At 39.6% G+C, this 17434-nt stretch overlaps 1 protein-coding gene across 6 annotated transcripts in view; it reads left to right on the top strand.

Moving 5' to 3' along the window:
• Window positions 1-17434, top strand: part of DCAF6 (DDB1 and CUL4 associated factor 6) — a 141128-nt gene that overhangs the window by 3174 nt on the left and 120520 nt on the right. For all 6 annotated transcript variants that reach the window (XM_059412353.1, XM_059412357.1, XM_059412356.1 and 3 more), the window contains one exon: window positions 15392-15453. In XM_059412353.1, the coding sequence (XP_059268336.1) occupies window positions 15392-15453 (62 nt within the window). Of the gene's footprint in view, window positions 1-15391; window positions 15454-17434 lie in introns of those variants that run through there.

Genomic DNA, 17434 nt, shown 5'->3' on the forward strand with positions numbered 1-17434 from the left:
TGGGTAGATTATAAACAGCAAAAATTTATTTCTCACAGTTGTAGAGGCTGGAAGGCTGAGAGTAGGGTGCTCACGTCAGGATCTTGGTCCTGTGAGGGGGGCCTGCTTGCTTCCAGGTGCTAATTCTCTGTGGTTGCTTTTATAAGGGTACCAGTCTAACCTAATCACCTCTCAAAAATCCTGCCTCCTAATACTAGCGCCCTGGGGTTAGGGTTACAACATAGAATTTTTGAAGGGACACAACCATTCATACTACAGCAGGCAGCCAGTGATGCCTTTGTACTGAAGTTGGGAAGTCTGTGTCATTTGACTATCATTTGGAGTTAGTATTTATTGAAATGGATGATTTTGCATTTGGGATTTTTTTTTTAATATCTTATTTATTTTAGAGAGCATGCTGGGGATGGGGGGAGAGAAAGAGGTTGAGAGAATCCCAAGCAGATTGCTGAGCACTGAGCCCAACGCAAGGCTTGGTCCCACGACCCTAGGTTCACCACCTGAGCTGAAATACCAAGAGTTGGATGCTTAGGCGGCTGAGTCACCCAGATGTCCCACATTTAGATTATCCTTTAGCATATCCTTTAATGCACGTACTTGACCTAGTTCTTCATAATGTCTTGCCAAGTTACAGTGTCTAATAGGAAAGTCTGTGAATTCTGATTATGCTTCCTTGTTAGCTACTAGGGAAAAGTTAGTGAAATATTTGTACTTTGTTTCTTTAGTTTTGTATTCTCAATGTAAGTTGAAAGATGTCTGACTTTAGTAGGGAACAATGACTCTCAAGTATGACATATACATGTTAGAGAATAAGCTGGTAATTCCTGAAGATAAGACCACTACAGGCATATCGATCATATAGCAACTACAGACAGTGAAATGGCTCTACTATGGATCTCATCCCTCCCTGGCATAGGATGGAAATGTCTAGAAGGGACAGCAGCCGCTGGTAACAGAATTTATAGTACGGGTGTGTTTTAGGTCACGGTTTCTAAAATGTTTGACCGTGATCCACAGTAAAAATACATTTATATGGCAACTTATGATACACACATATAACTAAAATGAAAGATTCTCCAGGGGGTGGTTAGCCTTACTATTTTCTGTTCTGTGTCATGTTAGAAATAGTGCTGTTGCCAGACCAGATTATGTCATGGATCTTAGACTTGAGCTTTGCAAAACTATTCTAGATGGCTTGTATTTTTAATAATTATAATTGTTATTAGCTTCAATAGTTAGTAGGGAGGGTGAGTTTACCAAGTACTTGCAGTAGATTAAAAAGTTTAATTTAAAACACTGCTGATAACTAATAAAGAAAATACAAATAATGAAACTTTATCCGTGGGGAAAATACCTCGGGTATGACCCCTTTAAATTCTTATTTCTTGGGTAATACGTGCAATCGAATTGCTGAGTTGTAGAAGTATATTTAACTTTATAAGAAATTGCTAGACTGCTTTTGCAAGTAGTTGTGCCATACTGCACTCTCACCACACTTGGCATTCTGATTCTTCCCAATTTTAGCCTTTCTAGATATGTAGGTATAGTGATGTCATTATTATTTTAATTTGCATTTGATTTATTCCTAATGATTAATGATGTTAGGTATCTTTTATGGCTTATTTGCCCTCTGTATACTTTGGTTAAATAATCAGATTCACCTACTTAGTATTATAAGAATTCTTTATTTATTCTTGATACAAATCCTTAATCAGATACATATTTTGCAAATATTTTTCTCCTACGTGGTCTTGTCTTTTCTTTTTCTTAACAGCATCTTTTATAGTTCATGTTTTTTTTTTTTTTTTTTTTTTTTAAAGATTTTATTTATTTATTTGACAGAGAGAGATCGCAAGTAGACAGAGAGGCAGGCAGAGAGAGAGTGAGAGAGAGAGGGAAGCAGGCTCCCTCCTGAGCAGAGAGCCCGATGCGGGACTCGATCCCAGGACCCCGAGATCATGACCTGAGCTGAAGGCAGCGGCTTAACCCACTGAGCCACCCAGGCGCCCTATAGTTCATGTTTTATGTGTGCTATTTAGGAATCATTACCTAATCCAAGGTCACAAAGATTTATACTGTTTTTTTTTTTTCCCCTAGAAGTTTTCTATTTTTAATTCTTACCTTTAGGTCTATGAATAATTTTGAGTTAGTTTTTACATATGCTGTGAGGTAAGGACCGTTTAATTTCTTTGCATATGAATGTGCAGTTGTTCCAGGATCATGTGTGAAAAAACTGTCTTTTCCTCTTTGTTAAAAATTTATTGGCCATATATGTAAATTAATGTCTCTGCCATGTTCCATTGATGTGTCTGTCTTTATGCCAGTACTTCATGTCTTTATAGTGAATATTGAAATCAACTTGAAGTATTTTGAACTTAGTTCTTTTTGTTCAAAATTATTTTGGCAATTCTGGGTTCTTTCCTTTCTTTCTTTTAATATACTCGACCCCTATCATGGGGCTTGAACCCACTACCCAAAGATAAGGAAAGAGTCAAATGTTCTAGCGACTAAGCCAGCCAGGTGCCTCTCATTCCCATATAAATTTTAGAATCAGTTTGTCAATTTCTGCAAAAAAGACTGTTGGGGTTTTGATTGGTATTGTGTTGAATCTATGTTATTTCAGAGAATTGTAGTTTTACAGTATTGAACAACCAACCAATGATGGTCAATTTTGTCTCTCTGTTATTTGGGTATTCCCTCATTTTTCTGAGTAATGTTTTCTGTTTCTCAGTGTATGATCTTAAACATATTTTGTTATGTTTATCCTTGTAACATAATGTTTTAAATACTATTGTAGATGGTATTGTTTTTTAATTTCAGTATCCAGTTGTTCATTATGGGTATATTAAAATACAGTTGACTTTTTTTTTATTGGCCTTACATCCTGCAACTTTACTAAAGCTGCTCGTTTCTTCCTTTCTTCTTTTTCTCCTCTACTTCCTCCTCTTCCTCTTCTCCCTCTTCTTCCTCATTTTTAAATATCTTTACCCCTAACGTGAGGCTTGAACTCACAACCCTGAGATAAATAGTTGCAGTTTCTACCAACTAAGCCAGCCATGCACCCCAATCACTTCTTATATTTTTATTTTGCAAATTTAGGGAATTTTTATATAGATAACATCACTGCATATTAAAATAGTCTTGCTTCTTCCTTTTTCACCTGTATTCTATTTTTCTTCTTCTTTTTTTCTTTTTCTTGATTAATTGCACTGTCCAGGATTGTCCCAGAATCTTGAATGGAAGTACTGACAGTGAGCATCCTTGCTTCATTCCTCATCTTGTAAAACATTTCAGTTTTTCACTATTAAATATCTGTTAACCGTGTGTTTTTTGTAGATACCCTTTAAAGAAATTTCCTTCTTTTCTTGGATTGCTGAGAATGTTTGTCATGACTAGTCGTTTAATTTTGTCAGGGTTTTTTCCAGCATCTGTTAGGATGATTATATGATTTCCTTTTCATTGATTCTGTTAATTTTGTGTATTTGCATGTTGAATGATTTTTAAATATTGAACCAACATCCAGTTCCTGGGCTAATACTACTTGGTTATGATAAATTATCCTCTATGTATTACTGGCTTGAGTTTTGGTAGGAACTTTATGTCTTTGTTCATAAAAAATCTTAGCTTATAGTTTTCTTTCTTTCCTTTTTTTTTTTTTTTTTTTTTTTTTAAGATTTTATTTATTTGACACAGAGAGAGAGAGAGACAGTGAGAGAGGGAACACAAGCAGGGGTAGTGGGAGAGGGAGAAGAAGGCTTCCTGGGAGCAGGGAGCCCGATGCAGGGCTTGATCCCAGGACCCTGAGATCAGGACCTGAGCCAAAGGCAGATGCTTAATGACTGAGCCACCCAGATGCCCCTTGTAGTTTTCTTATAACTTACACGTTTATAATTTTAACTGATAGTTCTATTTTTGCCTGTTTTTGATACCAGGGTAATGCTGACCTCATAAATGAGTTGGATGTGTTCTTCTTTTCTAGAAAGGTTGTATAGAATTGAAATTATCTTTTCTTTAAACATTCAATATATTTTTGTCATTAAAGACTTAAGAGCTTGGAGTTTTTCTGTTGGAAGGGTTTTGTTTGTTTGTTTGCTTTCTAACTTGGTACTTTCTTTAATTTTTTATTTTGAGATAATTGTAGATTCATGATGCAGTTGTAAGAAATTATTTGGAGAGGTCCCATATACTCTTCAACCAATGCTGCTAATGGTTATACAACATACACAAACTATGTTATAATATCACAACCAGGAAGTTGACATAGAAAATCCATGAACCTTATTCAGTTATGTATGTACTTATTTGTGTGTGTATGCTATGCATTTCAACATTAATTTTCATTTTAATAGATTAACATGGGTACCACCACAATTAAGGTAGGGAATAGTTCGTCACAGTGATCCTTTGTGATACTTTTTAGAGCCACAGCTACATTCTTGTCTTCCTATTGCTAACCTCTGGCAATTACTAATCTTTCCATGTCTATAATTTTGTCATTTTGAGAATGTTACATATAACGTGTATGTTAACATTATAAATAACAGCAGGTTAACCTTTTGAGATTGGCTTCTTTGACTCGGCGTATTTCCCTTAGCAATCAGCCGCTTTGTTGTGTGTTTTAATAGCTTATTCCTTGTTACTGCTGGTTAGTGTTTGATGGTATGGATATATGGTTATTTAACCACTCACCTGTTGACAGGTATTTGGATTCTTTCCATTTTTGACTGTCAAGTCTAAAGCTGTTGTTGAACATTCAGTTTTGTATGAACCTAAGTTTTCACCTTTTGGGGAGAAATGTCTAAGAATTGCAGTTACTGGGCTGTATGGTAAGCACATTGTTTAATTTTCTAAGAAATGCCTTATTCTTTTACAAGTATGGCCGTACCATTTTACACTCCCATCAGCCATGTCTGAGTAACCCAGTTTCTCTGCATCATCTCATGAAGTATATAGTAGTGCTTCATGGTTTTAGTTTACATTTCTCAAATGGCTAATGTTGAACATCTTTTTATGTACTTACTACCATTTTTATATTTTCAGTGAACTGTCTCTTCATGTTTTTTTGCTTATTTTCTGTTGAGATTATTACTGTTCTTTACTGTTGAGTTTTGAGCCTTATCAATGTAATTCAGGAACTAGTCCTTTGTCAGATGAGCAGTTTGCATGCATTTTCTCCCAGTCTGTAGCTTGTCTTCACTGTCCGCAGGGGGTCTTTTGCAGAATAAAGGTGGTTAACTTCAGTGTAGTTCAGTTTACCAGTTTCTCCTTTTATGTCTTTGGTATCAGGTCTGAGAACTCTTAACCTATCCCTAGGCCCTAAAGATTGTCTCCTAGGTTGTCTCCCTTTAATGGTATTTCAGTCTGGGGTCCATTTTGTGTTAGTTTTTGTATGATGTGCGAATTAGCTTGAAGCGCACTTTTGTGTCGGTGCCACTTGCTCTGGCATCACTTGTTGAAAGGGAAAAGAACACATTTCCTCCATCGAATTGCCTCTGCGCCTTCATTAAAAATCAGTTGGGTGAGGGTGCCTGGGTGGCTCAGTGGGTTGGCTTGGGTCGTGATCTCAGGGTCCTGGGATCAAGTTCTGCGTCGGGCTCTCTGCTTGGCAGGGAGCCTGCTTCCTCCCCTCTCTCTCTGCCTGCCTCTCTGCCTCCTTGTGATCTCGCTGTATCAAATAAATAAATAAAATCTTAAAAAAAAATCAGTTGGATGTTTTTGTGTGGATCTAATTCTGTGTTCTCTATTCCCTTTGTAAATACCACACTCTCTTGCTTATTGTAGCTATATAGTAAGTTTTAACATCAGGTTGAGTGATCATTCCCCCCTTAGTTTGTCTTTTTCAAAATTGTCTTAGCTCTTCTGTGTCTTGTGTCTTTCTGTATAAATTGTAAGATAGACTTGTCCATATCCCCAAATTACCTTGCTGAAATTTTGATAAGAATTGCATTGGATTTATATATCAGTTAGAGAGCTAACACCTTTCATTGTGGTCAGTCTTCTGATCATAAATATGGTACACTCTATTAGTTTAGGTTGTTGGTATCTTTGATCAGCATGTTGTAATGATCAGGATATAGATCTTCAACATGCTGTATTTATTTTTACATTTATGTTTAGATATTTAATTTTATTTGGAGCAATTACAAACGGTGGGTTTTTTGGTTTGTTTGTTTTTTTAAGGCATGGGTGGGGAGGGACAAAGGGAGAGTGAGAGAATCTTAATCTGGCTCCATGTCCAGGGTGGAGCCCAATGTGGGGTTCCGTCTCACAACCCTGAGATCATGACCTGAGCCGAAATCAAGAGTTGAATGCTTAACCGATTGAGCCACCCAGGCACCCCACAGATGGTTTTGTGTTTTAAGTTCAACTTCCAACGTTTGTTGTTAGTATTTAAAAATGCAGTTTTGTCTATGTTATGATGTTGTGTCTTGTGACCTTGCTAAATTCACGTAAAGTTGTAGGAGGTATATTCTTGGGGATTTTTACATGGAAAAAAATGTCATCTTCCAAGAGGAACTGTTTTATTTCTTCCTTTCCAATCTGTATGTCTTTTCTTTTTTTATTTTCCTGGCATTATCACATTGGCTAAGACGTCCAGTACAGTCATGTCTTGTTTTATTGCACTTTGCAGATGCATTTTTTTTACAAATTGAAAGTTTGTGGCAACCCTGTGTCAAACACTGGTTTTCTAATACCATTTGTTCCCTTTGTGTCTCTGCATCACATTTTGGTAATTCTCACAATATTTCAGACTTCTCATTTTTATAATAATTTTTGTGGTCTGCAATCAGTAATCTTTGGTGTTACTATTGTCATTGTTTTGGGGCCCCACAAACTGTGCCCGTATAAGACAGTAGACTTAATTGATGAATGTTGTGTGTGTTCTGTGTGCTCCACTGACAACCAGTTCCTCATGTTTCCCTCTTTTGGGGTCTCCCTATTCCCCGAGACACAAAAATATTGAAGTCAGGCCAATTAGTAACTCTACCATGTTCCTTTCAAGGGAAAGAAAGAGTCATATATCTCTCACTTTAGATTAAAAGCTAGAAATGATTAAGCTTAGGGCACCTGGGTGGCTCAGTCTTTGGGCGTCCGCCTTCAGCTTGAGTCATGATCCTGGGGTCCTGGGATTGAGTCCCATGTCAGGCTCCCTGCTCGGTGGGAAGCCTGCTTCTCCTTCTCCTCCCCCTGCTTGTGTTCCCTCTCTTGCTGTGTCTCTCTCTGTCAAATAAATAAAATCGTTTTTAAAAAAAATGATTAAGCGTAGTGAGGGAGGCATGTTGAAAACAGATAGGCTGAAGGGTGGCCTCTTGTGCCACGGGTAGCCAAGTTGTGAATGCAAAAGAAGAGTTCTTGAAGGAAATTAAAAGTGCTACTCCGGTGAACACATAACTGACTGATAAGAAAGTCTAACAGTCTTGTTGCTGTTACAGAAAGTTTTAGTAGTCTGGATAGAAATTCAAACTAGCCATAACATTGCCTTGTGCCAAAGCCTAATCCAGAGCAAGGCCCTAACTTTGGGCCTCAGGGAGGTGAGAAGCCTGGAAAAGAAAAGTTTGAAGCTAGCAGAGGTTCATTCATGAAGTTTAAGGAAAAACACCATCTCCGTAATGTACTAGTGCAAGGTGATACAGCAAGTGCTGATGTAGAAATTGCAGCGTGTTCTCGAGAAGTTCTCACAAGTTAGTCAGTGAAGGTGGTTACAGTAAATAACAGATTTTCAGTGCAGGTGAAAGAGCATTCTGTTGAATAGTCTGCTGTAAGAAGATGCCATCCAGGACTTTAATAGTTAAAGAGGAGAAGTCAATACCTGGTGGCTTTAAGGCTCCAAAAGACAGGTGGTGACTTTAAGTTGAAGCCAGTGCTCATTTACCATTTTGAAAATCCTAGGGCCTGGGGCGCTTGGCTGGCTCAGTTGTTTAAGCATCTGCCTTCGGCTCAGGTCATGATCCCAGAGTCTTGGGATCGAGCCCCGCATCGGGCTCCCTGCTCAGCGGTGAGTCGGCTTCTCCCTCTGCCTCTGCCCCCCACCTTGCCTCTGCTCTCTCTGTCCAATAAATAATAAAACTTAAAAAAAAAAAAAAAAGATGGTTAAGAAAAATGAAAATCCTAGGGCCCTAAGAATTATGTTAAATCTACTCTGTCTGTGCTCTAGAAATAGACCGGTAAGGCCTGGAAGGCAGCACATCTGTTTACAACGTGGTTGACTGAATGTTTTAAGCCCCCTGTTGAGACCTGTTGCTCAGGAAAAAAAGGTTCCTTTCAAAATATTTCTGCTCACGACAGTGTATCTGGTTATCCAAGATCTCTGGTGGAGGTTTACATCAAGATTACTGTTGTTTTTGGGGCACCTGGGTGGCTCAGGGGCTTAAGCCTCTGCCTTTGGCTCAGGTCATGATCTCCGGGTCCTGGGATCGAGTCCCGCATCGGGCTCTCTGCTCAGCAGGGAGCCTGCTTCCCTCTCTCTCTGCCTGCCTCTCTGCCTACTTGTGATCTCTGCCTGTCAAATAAATAAATAAAATCTTTAAAAAAATAATTACTGTGTTTTTTCACCTGCGAACACATCCATTCTATAGCCCCTAGACCAAGGATTCATTTCAACTTTCATGTCTTACTATTGAAGAATTAAATTTGTAAGGCCATAGCTGCTGTAGATTGTGATTCCTCTAATGGATCTAGTCAAAGTAAATTGAAAACCTAGAATGGATTTCCTGTTCTAGATGAGATTAAGAACATTTTTGATTGACAGGAAGAGGTCATAATGTCATCATTAGCAGGAATTTGACAGAAACTGATTCTAATCAAGGACTTTGAGTGGTTCAAGACTTCAGTGGAGCAAGTAACTGCCGGATGTGGTAGAAATAGCCAGAGAACCAGCATGAGATTTGGAGCCTGAAGATGGGACTGAATTTCCGCCATCTCAAGATCAAAATTAAACAGATAAGTTGATTCATATGGATGAGCCAAGAAAGTGTTTCTTGAGATGGAATCTGCTCCTGGTGAAGAAGCTGTGAGGACTGTTGAAATGACGACAAAGGATTTAGGATATTTCATAAGCATAGTTGATAAAGCAGCAGGAGGGTTTGAAAGGGTTGACTACAGTTTTGAAAAATGATTCCTTATGGGTAAAATGCTGTAACAAAATAGTGTCTCATGCTACAGAGAAATTGTTTGTGAGAGGAAGAGCCAATTCATAGGAAACCTTCACTGTTGTCTTATTTTAAGTTGTTGCCCAGTCACCCCAGTATTCAGCAGCCACCACCCGGGTGAATCAGCAGCCCTCAGCACTGAGGCAGGACCCTCCAGCAGCAAAAAGATTAGGACTCACTGGAACTATAGATGACGGTTAGCATTTTTTAGTAAAGTATCATTTAATAAGATCAGGTATGTACGCTGTATTTCTGAACAGTGTGCTTTGCACGCTCAACAGACTACAGTATGATGTAGACCTAACTTCTTTGTGCACTGGGGAACGGAAAAGTTCATTTGACGCACTTTATTGTGATGCGTGCTTTATTGTGGTGTGAAACCAAACCTTCCATATCTCGGATATAAACTGCGCTATGTTTAATGATAGTGGTGAGATCGGGCGTCCTTGTATTATTCTTGACGTTAACTAGAAAGTTAAGTTTTTTACCATTAAATATACCAGAAAATGTGGGTTCTTTTATAGGCACTTTTTATCAGATTGAGAAAGTATCTCTCTATTCCTAGTTTGCTGAGCGTTTATGAGTGGGCTCAATCCAAGAGACAGAATCATTAGAGGATACACATACATACGTACAAAGATAGGTTCCTGATACTCGGTCTTCTATTATCGTGGGAACCCATTAAACTGTCTTTGCAAAGTTATTTTCTAAATGTCTGATGCTGGGGCTTGACATCCTTTGGACAGACAATCGGCAAGGGAAGATGGTTGTAAATTGGGGGGGTAAGGGCAACCTTGAACTCATGAAGGGATAGATCTGTGTTAGTTCTCACTGCCTCCAAACTTACTGATGTTCTACAGGGATGTTCTGTAGGGGCAGCTAGCACCTTTTGTCACGAAGCAAAACACACAATTTCCTCTGTATATTAAGAAGTCAAAGGAGGATTCATGGGAAATTGGGACGCTTGTAGGCCTAGTTGTTGCTCATTCCAGGAAGGTGAGCCAGCAGATTAGTAACCACACTTGTATAAGCAGCATGAGCTTTGCTCCAGCCTTCTGAAGGTGAAAGTCAATATGACTGACCTTACTTCCACCCACCAGTCTTGTGCAAAAATGACTGGAGATGCATCCCAAGAAGAAATATTCAGGGAAGGAATTCTGGGAACATGATTGAGTGTGAGCTGACACATTTCAGTGCCACCAGCTTAATGTTGATTATCAGATGGGAGGAGATTTCCTGCCTTTCCCTCAAGAATAGGGACTATAAGCTTTTATCCCTTCCTCGGGGCAGTTGCCTTTGCTCAAGATAAGAATGAGGGTTTCCTTCCTCTCAGAGGTGGTAGGCATTTGCCGAGGCCATTTCTAGCTGGAGTTTCCCCCGTGGTTTAAGGCTTTCGTTTCCCCTGAAAGGTGAGTGGAGTTTCATTCCTGTGTCCTACCAAACAGGGACTCTTTCTTGTCTCCTGCCCAATTTTCAGTGTTGTGAGTTCTTGGTGGGAGCTAATGGAAAAGAACCGGTGGCTAAATGAGGACTCTGCTTGTGTCTAGAGTCTCAGAGATTCTCAACCATCTTGCTAGCCCACAACTGGTTTTTAAGCATTTGTTAGAATTTCACTATTTTCTTCTTCTTTTTTAAAAAGGATTTTATTTATTTATTTATTTATTTGACAGAGAGATCACTAGTAGGCAGAGAGGCAGGCAGAAGACAGAAGGAAGCAGGCTTCCCGCCAAGCAGAGAGCTTGAAGTGTTTCGGGGCTTGATCCCAGGACCCTGGGATCATGACCTGAGCCGAAGGCAGAGGCTTTAACCCACTGAGCCACCCAGGCACCCCTCACTATTTTCTTCTTACTTTAATGGAAGTCCTCTTTGTCCTGTGCTCTGTCAAAGATAAACAGTTCTGTGTCTGTCTTACCTCAAAGGTACTTTTGTCACCCTTTTGATTTTCAGTGCTCCTGGTTAGTTGGTTAGATGTCGTGGGGACTAGAGAGGAATATCATTTCGAGGCGATAGCAGTCAGCTATGACAGTTAATCATATGAGGTCATGAAAACTGTGTCTTGAAAGGGCCCATTGGTTTACTGATAGCCTGTGATTTCTAAGAACAAAACGAATGCGGAAGAGGAAGCTGCAGGGGCAGCGCAGGGGAAAGACCTAAGGGTGAGCTAGGGAAGGCAGCGTGCAGAGATGCCTGGGAAGTTGGGCATTAACGACGAAGTAGCTCAAAGGGACAATAGAGTGAAGTAAAGTAAAAATTTTTGTTAAAGTGCTTTTCCATCTCAATATCACCAGCCTTATTCTTTTCCCTTAATCAGCTGAACTTACCTCAACTCCTAAATGAGGTCTTTAAAAAAATTGTTTCCTCTCTTTTTGGGCAGTATTAACTTAGAACAATCCCACCTATACATATGGAGAGAACTAAATAAGTGTATCGTGTATCCGGCACGTTTATAAGTTCTGAGTATGCTAATTAATGTACTCCTGACACCAAGTCTGTTCCCATCAAATGTAAAACACACAAATGTAAAGTAAGGCTCTGACAGATTAAATTTTGCTCAGCTTCTGCATAGTATGTTCCAAGTTAGGCATTTAAACCTGGTCTGATACTTCTTAGATCAAGCACCTCAGTCTACTAAGGGAGATAGCTATGTGAATCAGTCACACAGCTGTTACGTATGAGCAGTAGCTCTGTGTTGTCCTTGAAAGATGCTCACCCTCTATCACTGAGGGAAAACTCATTCTAGAACAGAGTGAGTACGTCACTGACTCAGCAAATGGGTATCAAATGCTCGCTTTGTCCTGGCACTGTTCTAAGCACATAGAATACTTGGGTGACCAAAAGAGTGTTTCCCTTTTTATTGAGCTTAGAGTCTATTAAGATAGAATAGAAGGTCAAAGCAGTGATAGAGTTATGAGAGACGGCATGGGTTGCAAGAAAGACTTGAGAGTAGGAAACCACAGGTATAACTGGATCCATCCGTAGCAAGTGTGTAACTGCCGAGAGGTAGTGCTCCATGTCTGTCACATTTATGCACATTTGTGAGCAGAGGCACTGGCCACTTTGCTCTGGACTATCTTTTTATTGATGTGTATATAGGGAACAACTTGGGAAGTTATAATATCTCCCTCCAAAGCAGAGGGCAGATTGATTTATTATCCAGTATAATAAAGATACTGTCACTCTTTGGGACACAGGCCAGGCAGGTTTGCTTGATACTTTATAAAATTTGATTTCCCTCCGTTCAGAGTTCCCCAGCTGTGATTCAGACCCACTGCACATGCAGTGTTCACCCAGGCTGCTCCCCATTGCCCTGTGGGAATTGGGGGATAAGGAACCAGTGTGAACCTGAAGCTTAGGCTGCTTCAGTAGAAAAGTCTTGTGTGCCTAACTTAGGAGTCTTGTGTCTTCTGTCGGCATTCATGAGATGGTGGCCAAGTGCTTAGCTTACCAGTATCTAGACTTAACGGTTCTTAGTAACAGGTATGAGTTTGTTTTTATTTTAACTTTACTTTTCTGACTTGTTAATTTTAGCCTTTCTGATTGGTGTGAGGTGTATCTCATTGTGGTTTTGATTTGTGTTTCCCTGGTACAGAGTGATGGAGAACATTTTTTCATGTGTCTGTTAGCCATCTGGATGTCTTTGGAGAAATGTCTGTTCCTGTCTTCTGCCCGTTTCTTGATTGGATTATTTGTGCTCTGGGTGTTGAGTTTTATAAATTCTTTTTAGGTTTTGGATATTAGCCCTTTATCTGATGTTTGAAAATATCTTCTCCCATTCTTTTGGTTGTCTTTTGGTTTTGTTGACTGTTTCCTTTGCTGTGCAAAAGCTTTTGATTTTGATGAAGTCCCAATAGTTCATTTTTGCCCTTGCTTCCCTTGCCTCTGGAGACATGTCTAGCAAGAAGTGGCTGTGGCTGAGGTCAAAGAAGCTGCTGCCTGTGTTTTCTAGGATTTGGATGGATTCCTGTCTCACATATAGGTCTTTCATCCATTTTGAGTCAATTTTTGTGTGTGGTGTAAGAAAATGGTCCAGTTTCTGGGGCACCTGGGTGGCTCAGTGGTTTAAAGCCTCTGCCTTTGGCTCAGGTCATGATCTCCAGGTTCTGGGATTGAGCCCCACATCCGGCTCTCTGCTCGGCAGGGAGCCTGCTTCTTCCCTTCTCTCTCTGCCTGCCTCTCTGCCTGCTTGTGATCTCTGTCTGTCAAATAAATAAATAAATAAAATCTTGTAAAAAAAAGAAAATGGTCCAGTTTCATTCTTCTGCATGTGGCTGCCCAAGTTTCCCAGCACCATTTGTTGAAGAGACTGTCTTTTTTCCATTGGATATTCTTTCCCGCTTTGTTGAAGATTATTTGACCGTAGTAAACTTAGAGTTCTTTATGGAGATTATGAGCTACTACTTTTTGGTAGTGCATTTAATTACTAGAAGGGTAGAGGAGGTTTACACTGGTTTGTTCTAGAAGCACATTTAACGGGGTGTGTGGAGACAACAGTCATTCTGATCTCCAAAGTCACATGTAGAAATACCATTCAGAAGCTCTTATGTAACTGTCATGTCTCAGTGCATGTTTTTAGGTGCAGGTTTCATGTGTAAGAGTTCTGCTAGAAGAATTCACTGTCTCCTATTCTCATGTCCCACCACCATTTTCTCTATACAGAGATGGCTAGAGCCCTGTTTTCAAACATAGATTTTAAAAATTTGGAAAAAAAATTTTTGTGCTGCTTTTTTTTTTTTAAGAACTTTAATGAATTTTAATTACTGTCATGTTGTTAATTTGAATACTGTTTCTTAACTCTTAATTATAACAGTAGGAATGCCAAGCCTGCTGTTGTTGGCCAAAGGGGGGGAAATGTAATGCTATCTGTTTACTGCAGTTAGCATCTTTTTAAAACTGAAAATCAGATTTGAAAAGTTATTATATAAAGTACAACCAGTTCATGAAAATGGTGAATTTCCCTTTTTTTTTTTTTTTTTTAAGATTTTATTTATTTGAGAGAGAGCCTCCAAGAGAGAGAGCATGAGCAGGGGGAGGGGTAGTCAGAGAGGGAGAAGCTGACTCCCCACCAAAAACGGAGCCTGCCGGACTCAATCCCAGGACCCTAGGATCATGACCTGAGCCAAAGGGAGAAGCTTAACCAACTGAGCCACCCAGGCACCCTGAAAACACTGAATTTTTGTTGGTTGTTTTATTCCTGTATGTTCAGGAACCATAGAGCATTCCTCCACACAGAAAAAGGAAAACAGTCCTGTAACCCACATGTTCATCCTTTACCTAGCCAGCTTACCAGTTACAAGCAAGGAGAGAGAAGGAAAGCAATTCGGCTTTAAGAAGATCGTGATCTTTACGTGGAGTGACAAGAGAACATAATAAATAGAGAAATCTGTCCCTTGTGACAGGATACAGAGAGCGTAGTCAAATTTAATTTTATTTGAGATCTCATCAGCCTGATTACTTAGCTAATTATCGTTCTTTGTCATATATTCAGCTTCTTTTCATTACAGCTTCTGAATAAACATGAAGCTTTTTGGTTCTTCTTTGGTAAAGATGATTCATTTTTTAAAGGGAAACATTTCTCTTTTTCAAAGGGATTTGTTCTGTTTTTGCAGTATTGTTCTGCTACTGATGGACATTTAGGCTGATTTTATTTTATATTTTGCTGCCATTTTGCATCATTATAAGATGAACTTTAAAATACTTCAACATTTCTGAAATTGAGATGTGTTCAAAAATAGGTAATATCTTACGAAACACTGTTTGCCACCCTGTTTAAGATTTAAAACCCCACCCCCACCTCCAGCCCTTTCTTAGCTCCTTTCTCCGCTTTATTTTTCCATACAATACTGTGACCCGGTGGTTTACTGTCTTTCAGAAGGCTCATTAGAGTGCAGGGATCTTGCTCTGTTTACTTCACCGCTGTGCGCCTAACTCCTAGAGCACCACCTGGAGTGGAGTGAGTTTCCAATGTATTTGTTGAATGAATGGTTGAGTGAAGGGAATATCTGAGTGATTACTGTCCTTGCGTGTCTTCATCCTTACGAACGAATGACTACATGAGGTAGATAACAACTACCTAAGAAAGAAATGAGGGCCAAGTAGGTCCGTCTGCCCCAGTATTACTCAGCCTGTAAGTGCAGGAGTAGCAATGAAGAGTTTGCTCATGCTGGATCCTGGGCTCTTCATGTCATTGTGACACTTTGATCAACAAAAATGACTTATGATTCATTTAGTCCTTTCTTTTTAAACAGGAAGAAGAGAATTTATCCAAAGACTGAAACTTGAAGCAACCCTGAATGTGCATGATGGCTGTGTAAGTAATGATTAATTCTCAACTGTGAAAGACTTGAATACCAAGTGCTCCAATATTTGATGAAATGCCCCATCCTCCCAGAAGAGATTATGTCTAACTGTAATCAGATATAAAGAGAATAAAGTTTTACATTAAAACATAAAGAAATAGGGGTGCCTGGGTGGCTCAGTGGGTTAAGCCTCTGCCTTCCACTCAGGTCATGATCTCGGGGTCCTGGGATCAAACCCAGCATTGGGTTCTCTGCTCAGCAGGGAGCCTCCTTCCTCCCCGCTCTCTGCCTGCTTGTGATCTCTGTCAAATAAATAAATAAAATCTTAAAAAAAAAAAAAAAACCCTAAAGAAGTATATTTTGAATTTAGAAAAATATATGAGAGTTTTTTTTTTAAAGCAGAGATGAATTTTCTAATATTATTAAAAGGCTTCCAAGGGGAAAAAAAAAGGCTTGCATCTCTTTCAGTCTACGAATACTGCTTTTGTAGAGGTTACTAATGATTACTCGTGGCCACTTCTTAGGGAACTTAGACATTAATTGAACACATTGATTTTTGGAATGTTTTTTCTCTTGGTTTGTGTTACTACCACACTCTCTTGGTTCTCTTTGTATCTCACTGACTCGCCGCATCTTCTCTGTCTTAGCGGACTCCTCCACTTCTTGACCTTTGACGTTGGATGTATCTAGACTTGGTCCTGGCTCCTCCAGCCTGTTTCCACTTCACTTATCTTTCTTTCTTTTTCTTTTTCTTTTTTTAAAAGATTTTATTTATTTATTTGACCCACAAGCAGAGAGGCAGGCAGAGACAGAGAGAGGAGGAAGCAGGCTCCCTGCTGAGCAGAGAGCCCGATGGGGGGGGGGGGCTGGGATCATGACCTGAGTCTAAGGCAGGGCTTTAACCCACTGAGGCACCCAGGTGTGCCTTCACTTCACTTTTCTAGGACATGCTCTCCTGTCCCATGGCTGAAAAACACGCCTTCCATCTCCTCATTTCTTCCCAGAACTCCAGGTTCATGTACCCGGCTCTCTACTTCACATTCCCCCTGAATGTCTGATCGGCATCCTGAATTTAGCAGGGCCAAAACAGAATCCTTTTCCTTTTAATTTCTGTTAGGAAAATTTCAGACATACTTTTCTTATACCTATCAGGTGGATTTAGCAGTTACCAAGATTGTAACACACTTTCCATTTCATTTCTCTTTTTATTCCCTTGGTGAAGTATTTCAGTACAAATCCCAGATATTACGTCATTTCACTTCTATATGTAGCCTAAAAGCAGTGGACATTTTCTTATGTAACTAAAATGCCATTATGTAATTTAACAAGATTGACAGTATACTTTTGGTATCATCTGATACACAGTCCATAATCAAATTTCCCTCATTGTTTAAAATGTCTTTTTATAGTTGTTTGTTCAAAAGAGGATCCAGGCAAAGTCCATTCCTTGGTTGCCATGCCTCTTAAATCACTGTTAAGCCAGAGCAGGCTGCCTTTTTCTTCATTCCTGACATCGACTTGTTACAGAATCTCAGTCAGTTTTCCTGTAGACTGTCCTACACTCTAGAGACTGATCTGGTTTCTGTGTTGTCATTTAACTTGTTTTTATATGCTTTGTATTTCCTCTAAGTAGACGTTACTCCTAGAGGTTTGATTAGATTCAGATATAGCTTTTGGAGTGGGAATATTTATAGGATGATACTATATGCTTCATAGTATGTTGAATAAAGAGGCACACAGTGGGGGTGCCTGGGTGGCTCAGTAGGTTAAAGCCTTTGCCTTTGGCCTAGGTCATGATCTCAGAGTCCTCTGGGATCAAGCCCCACATCGGGCTCTCTGCTCAGCAGGGAGCCTCCTGCCCCCCACGCCCCCCCACCTACCTGCCTCTCTGTCTACTTGTGATCTGTCTGTCAAATAAATAAAATCTTTTTTTTAAAGAGGCACATAATGTTTGTTCTACTTTTAGTAATGGTAAGATTGACCAAAGGTTCA

This window comes from Mustela nigripes, chromosome 10 (assembly GCF_022355385.1).
Source record: "Mustela nigripes isolate SB6536 chromosome 10, MUSNIG.SB6536, whole genome shotgun sequence".
Classification (NCBI taxonomy): Eukaryota; Metazoa; Chordata; class Mammalia; order Carnivora; family Mustelidae; genus Mustela; species Mustela nigripes.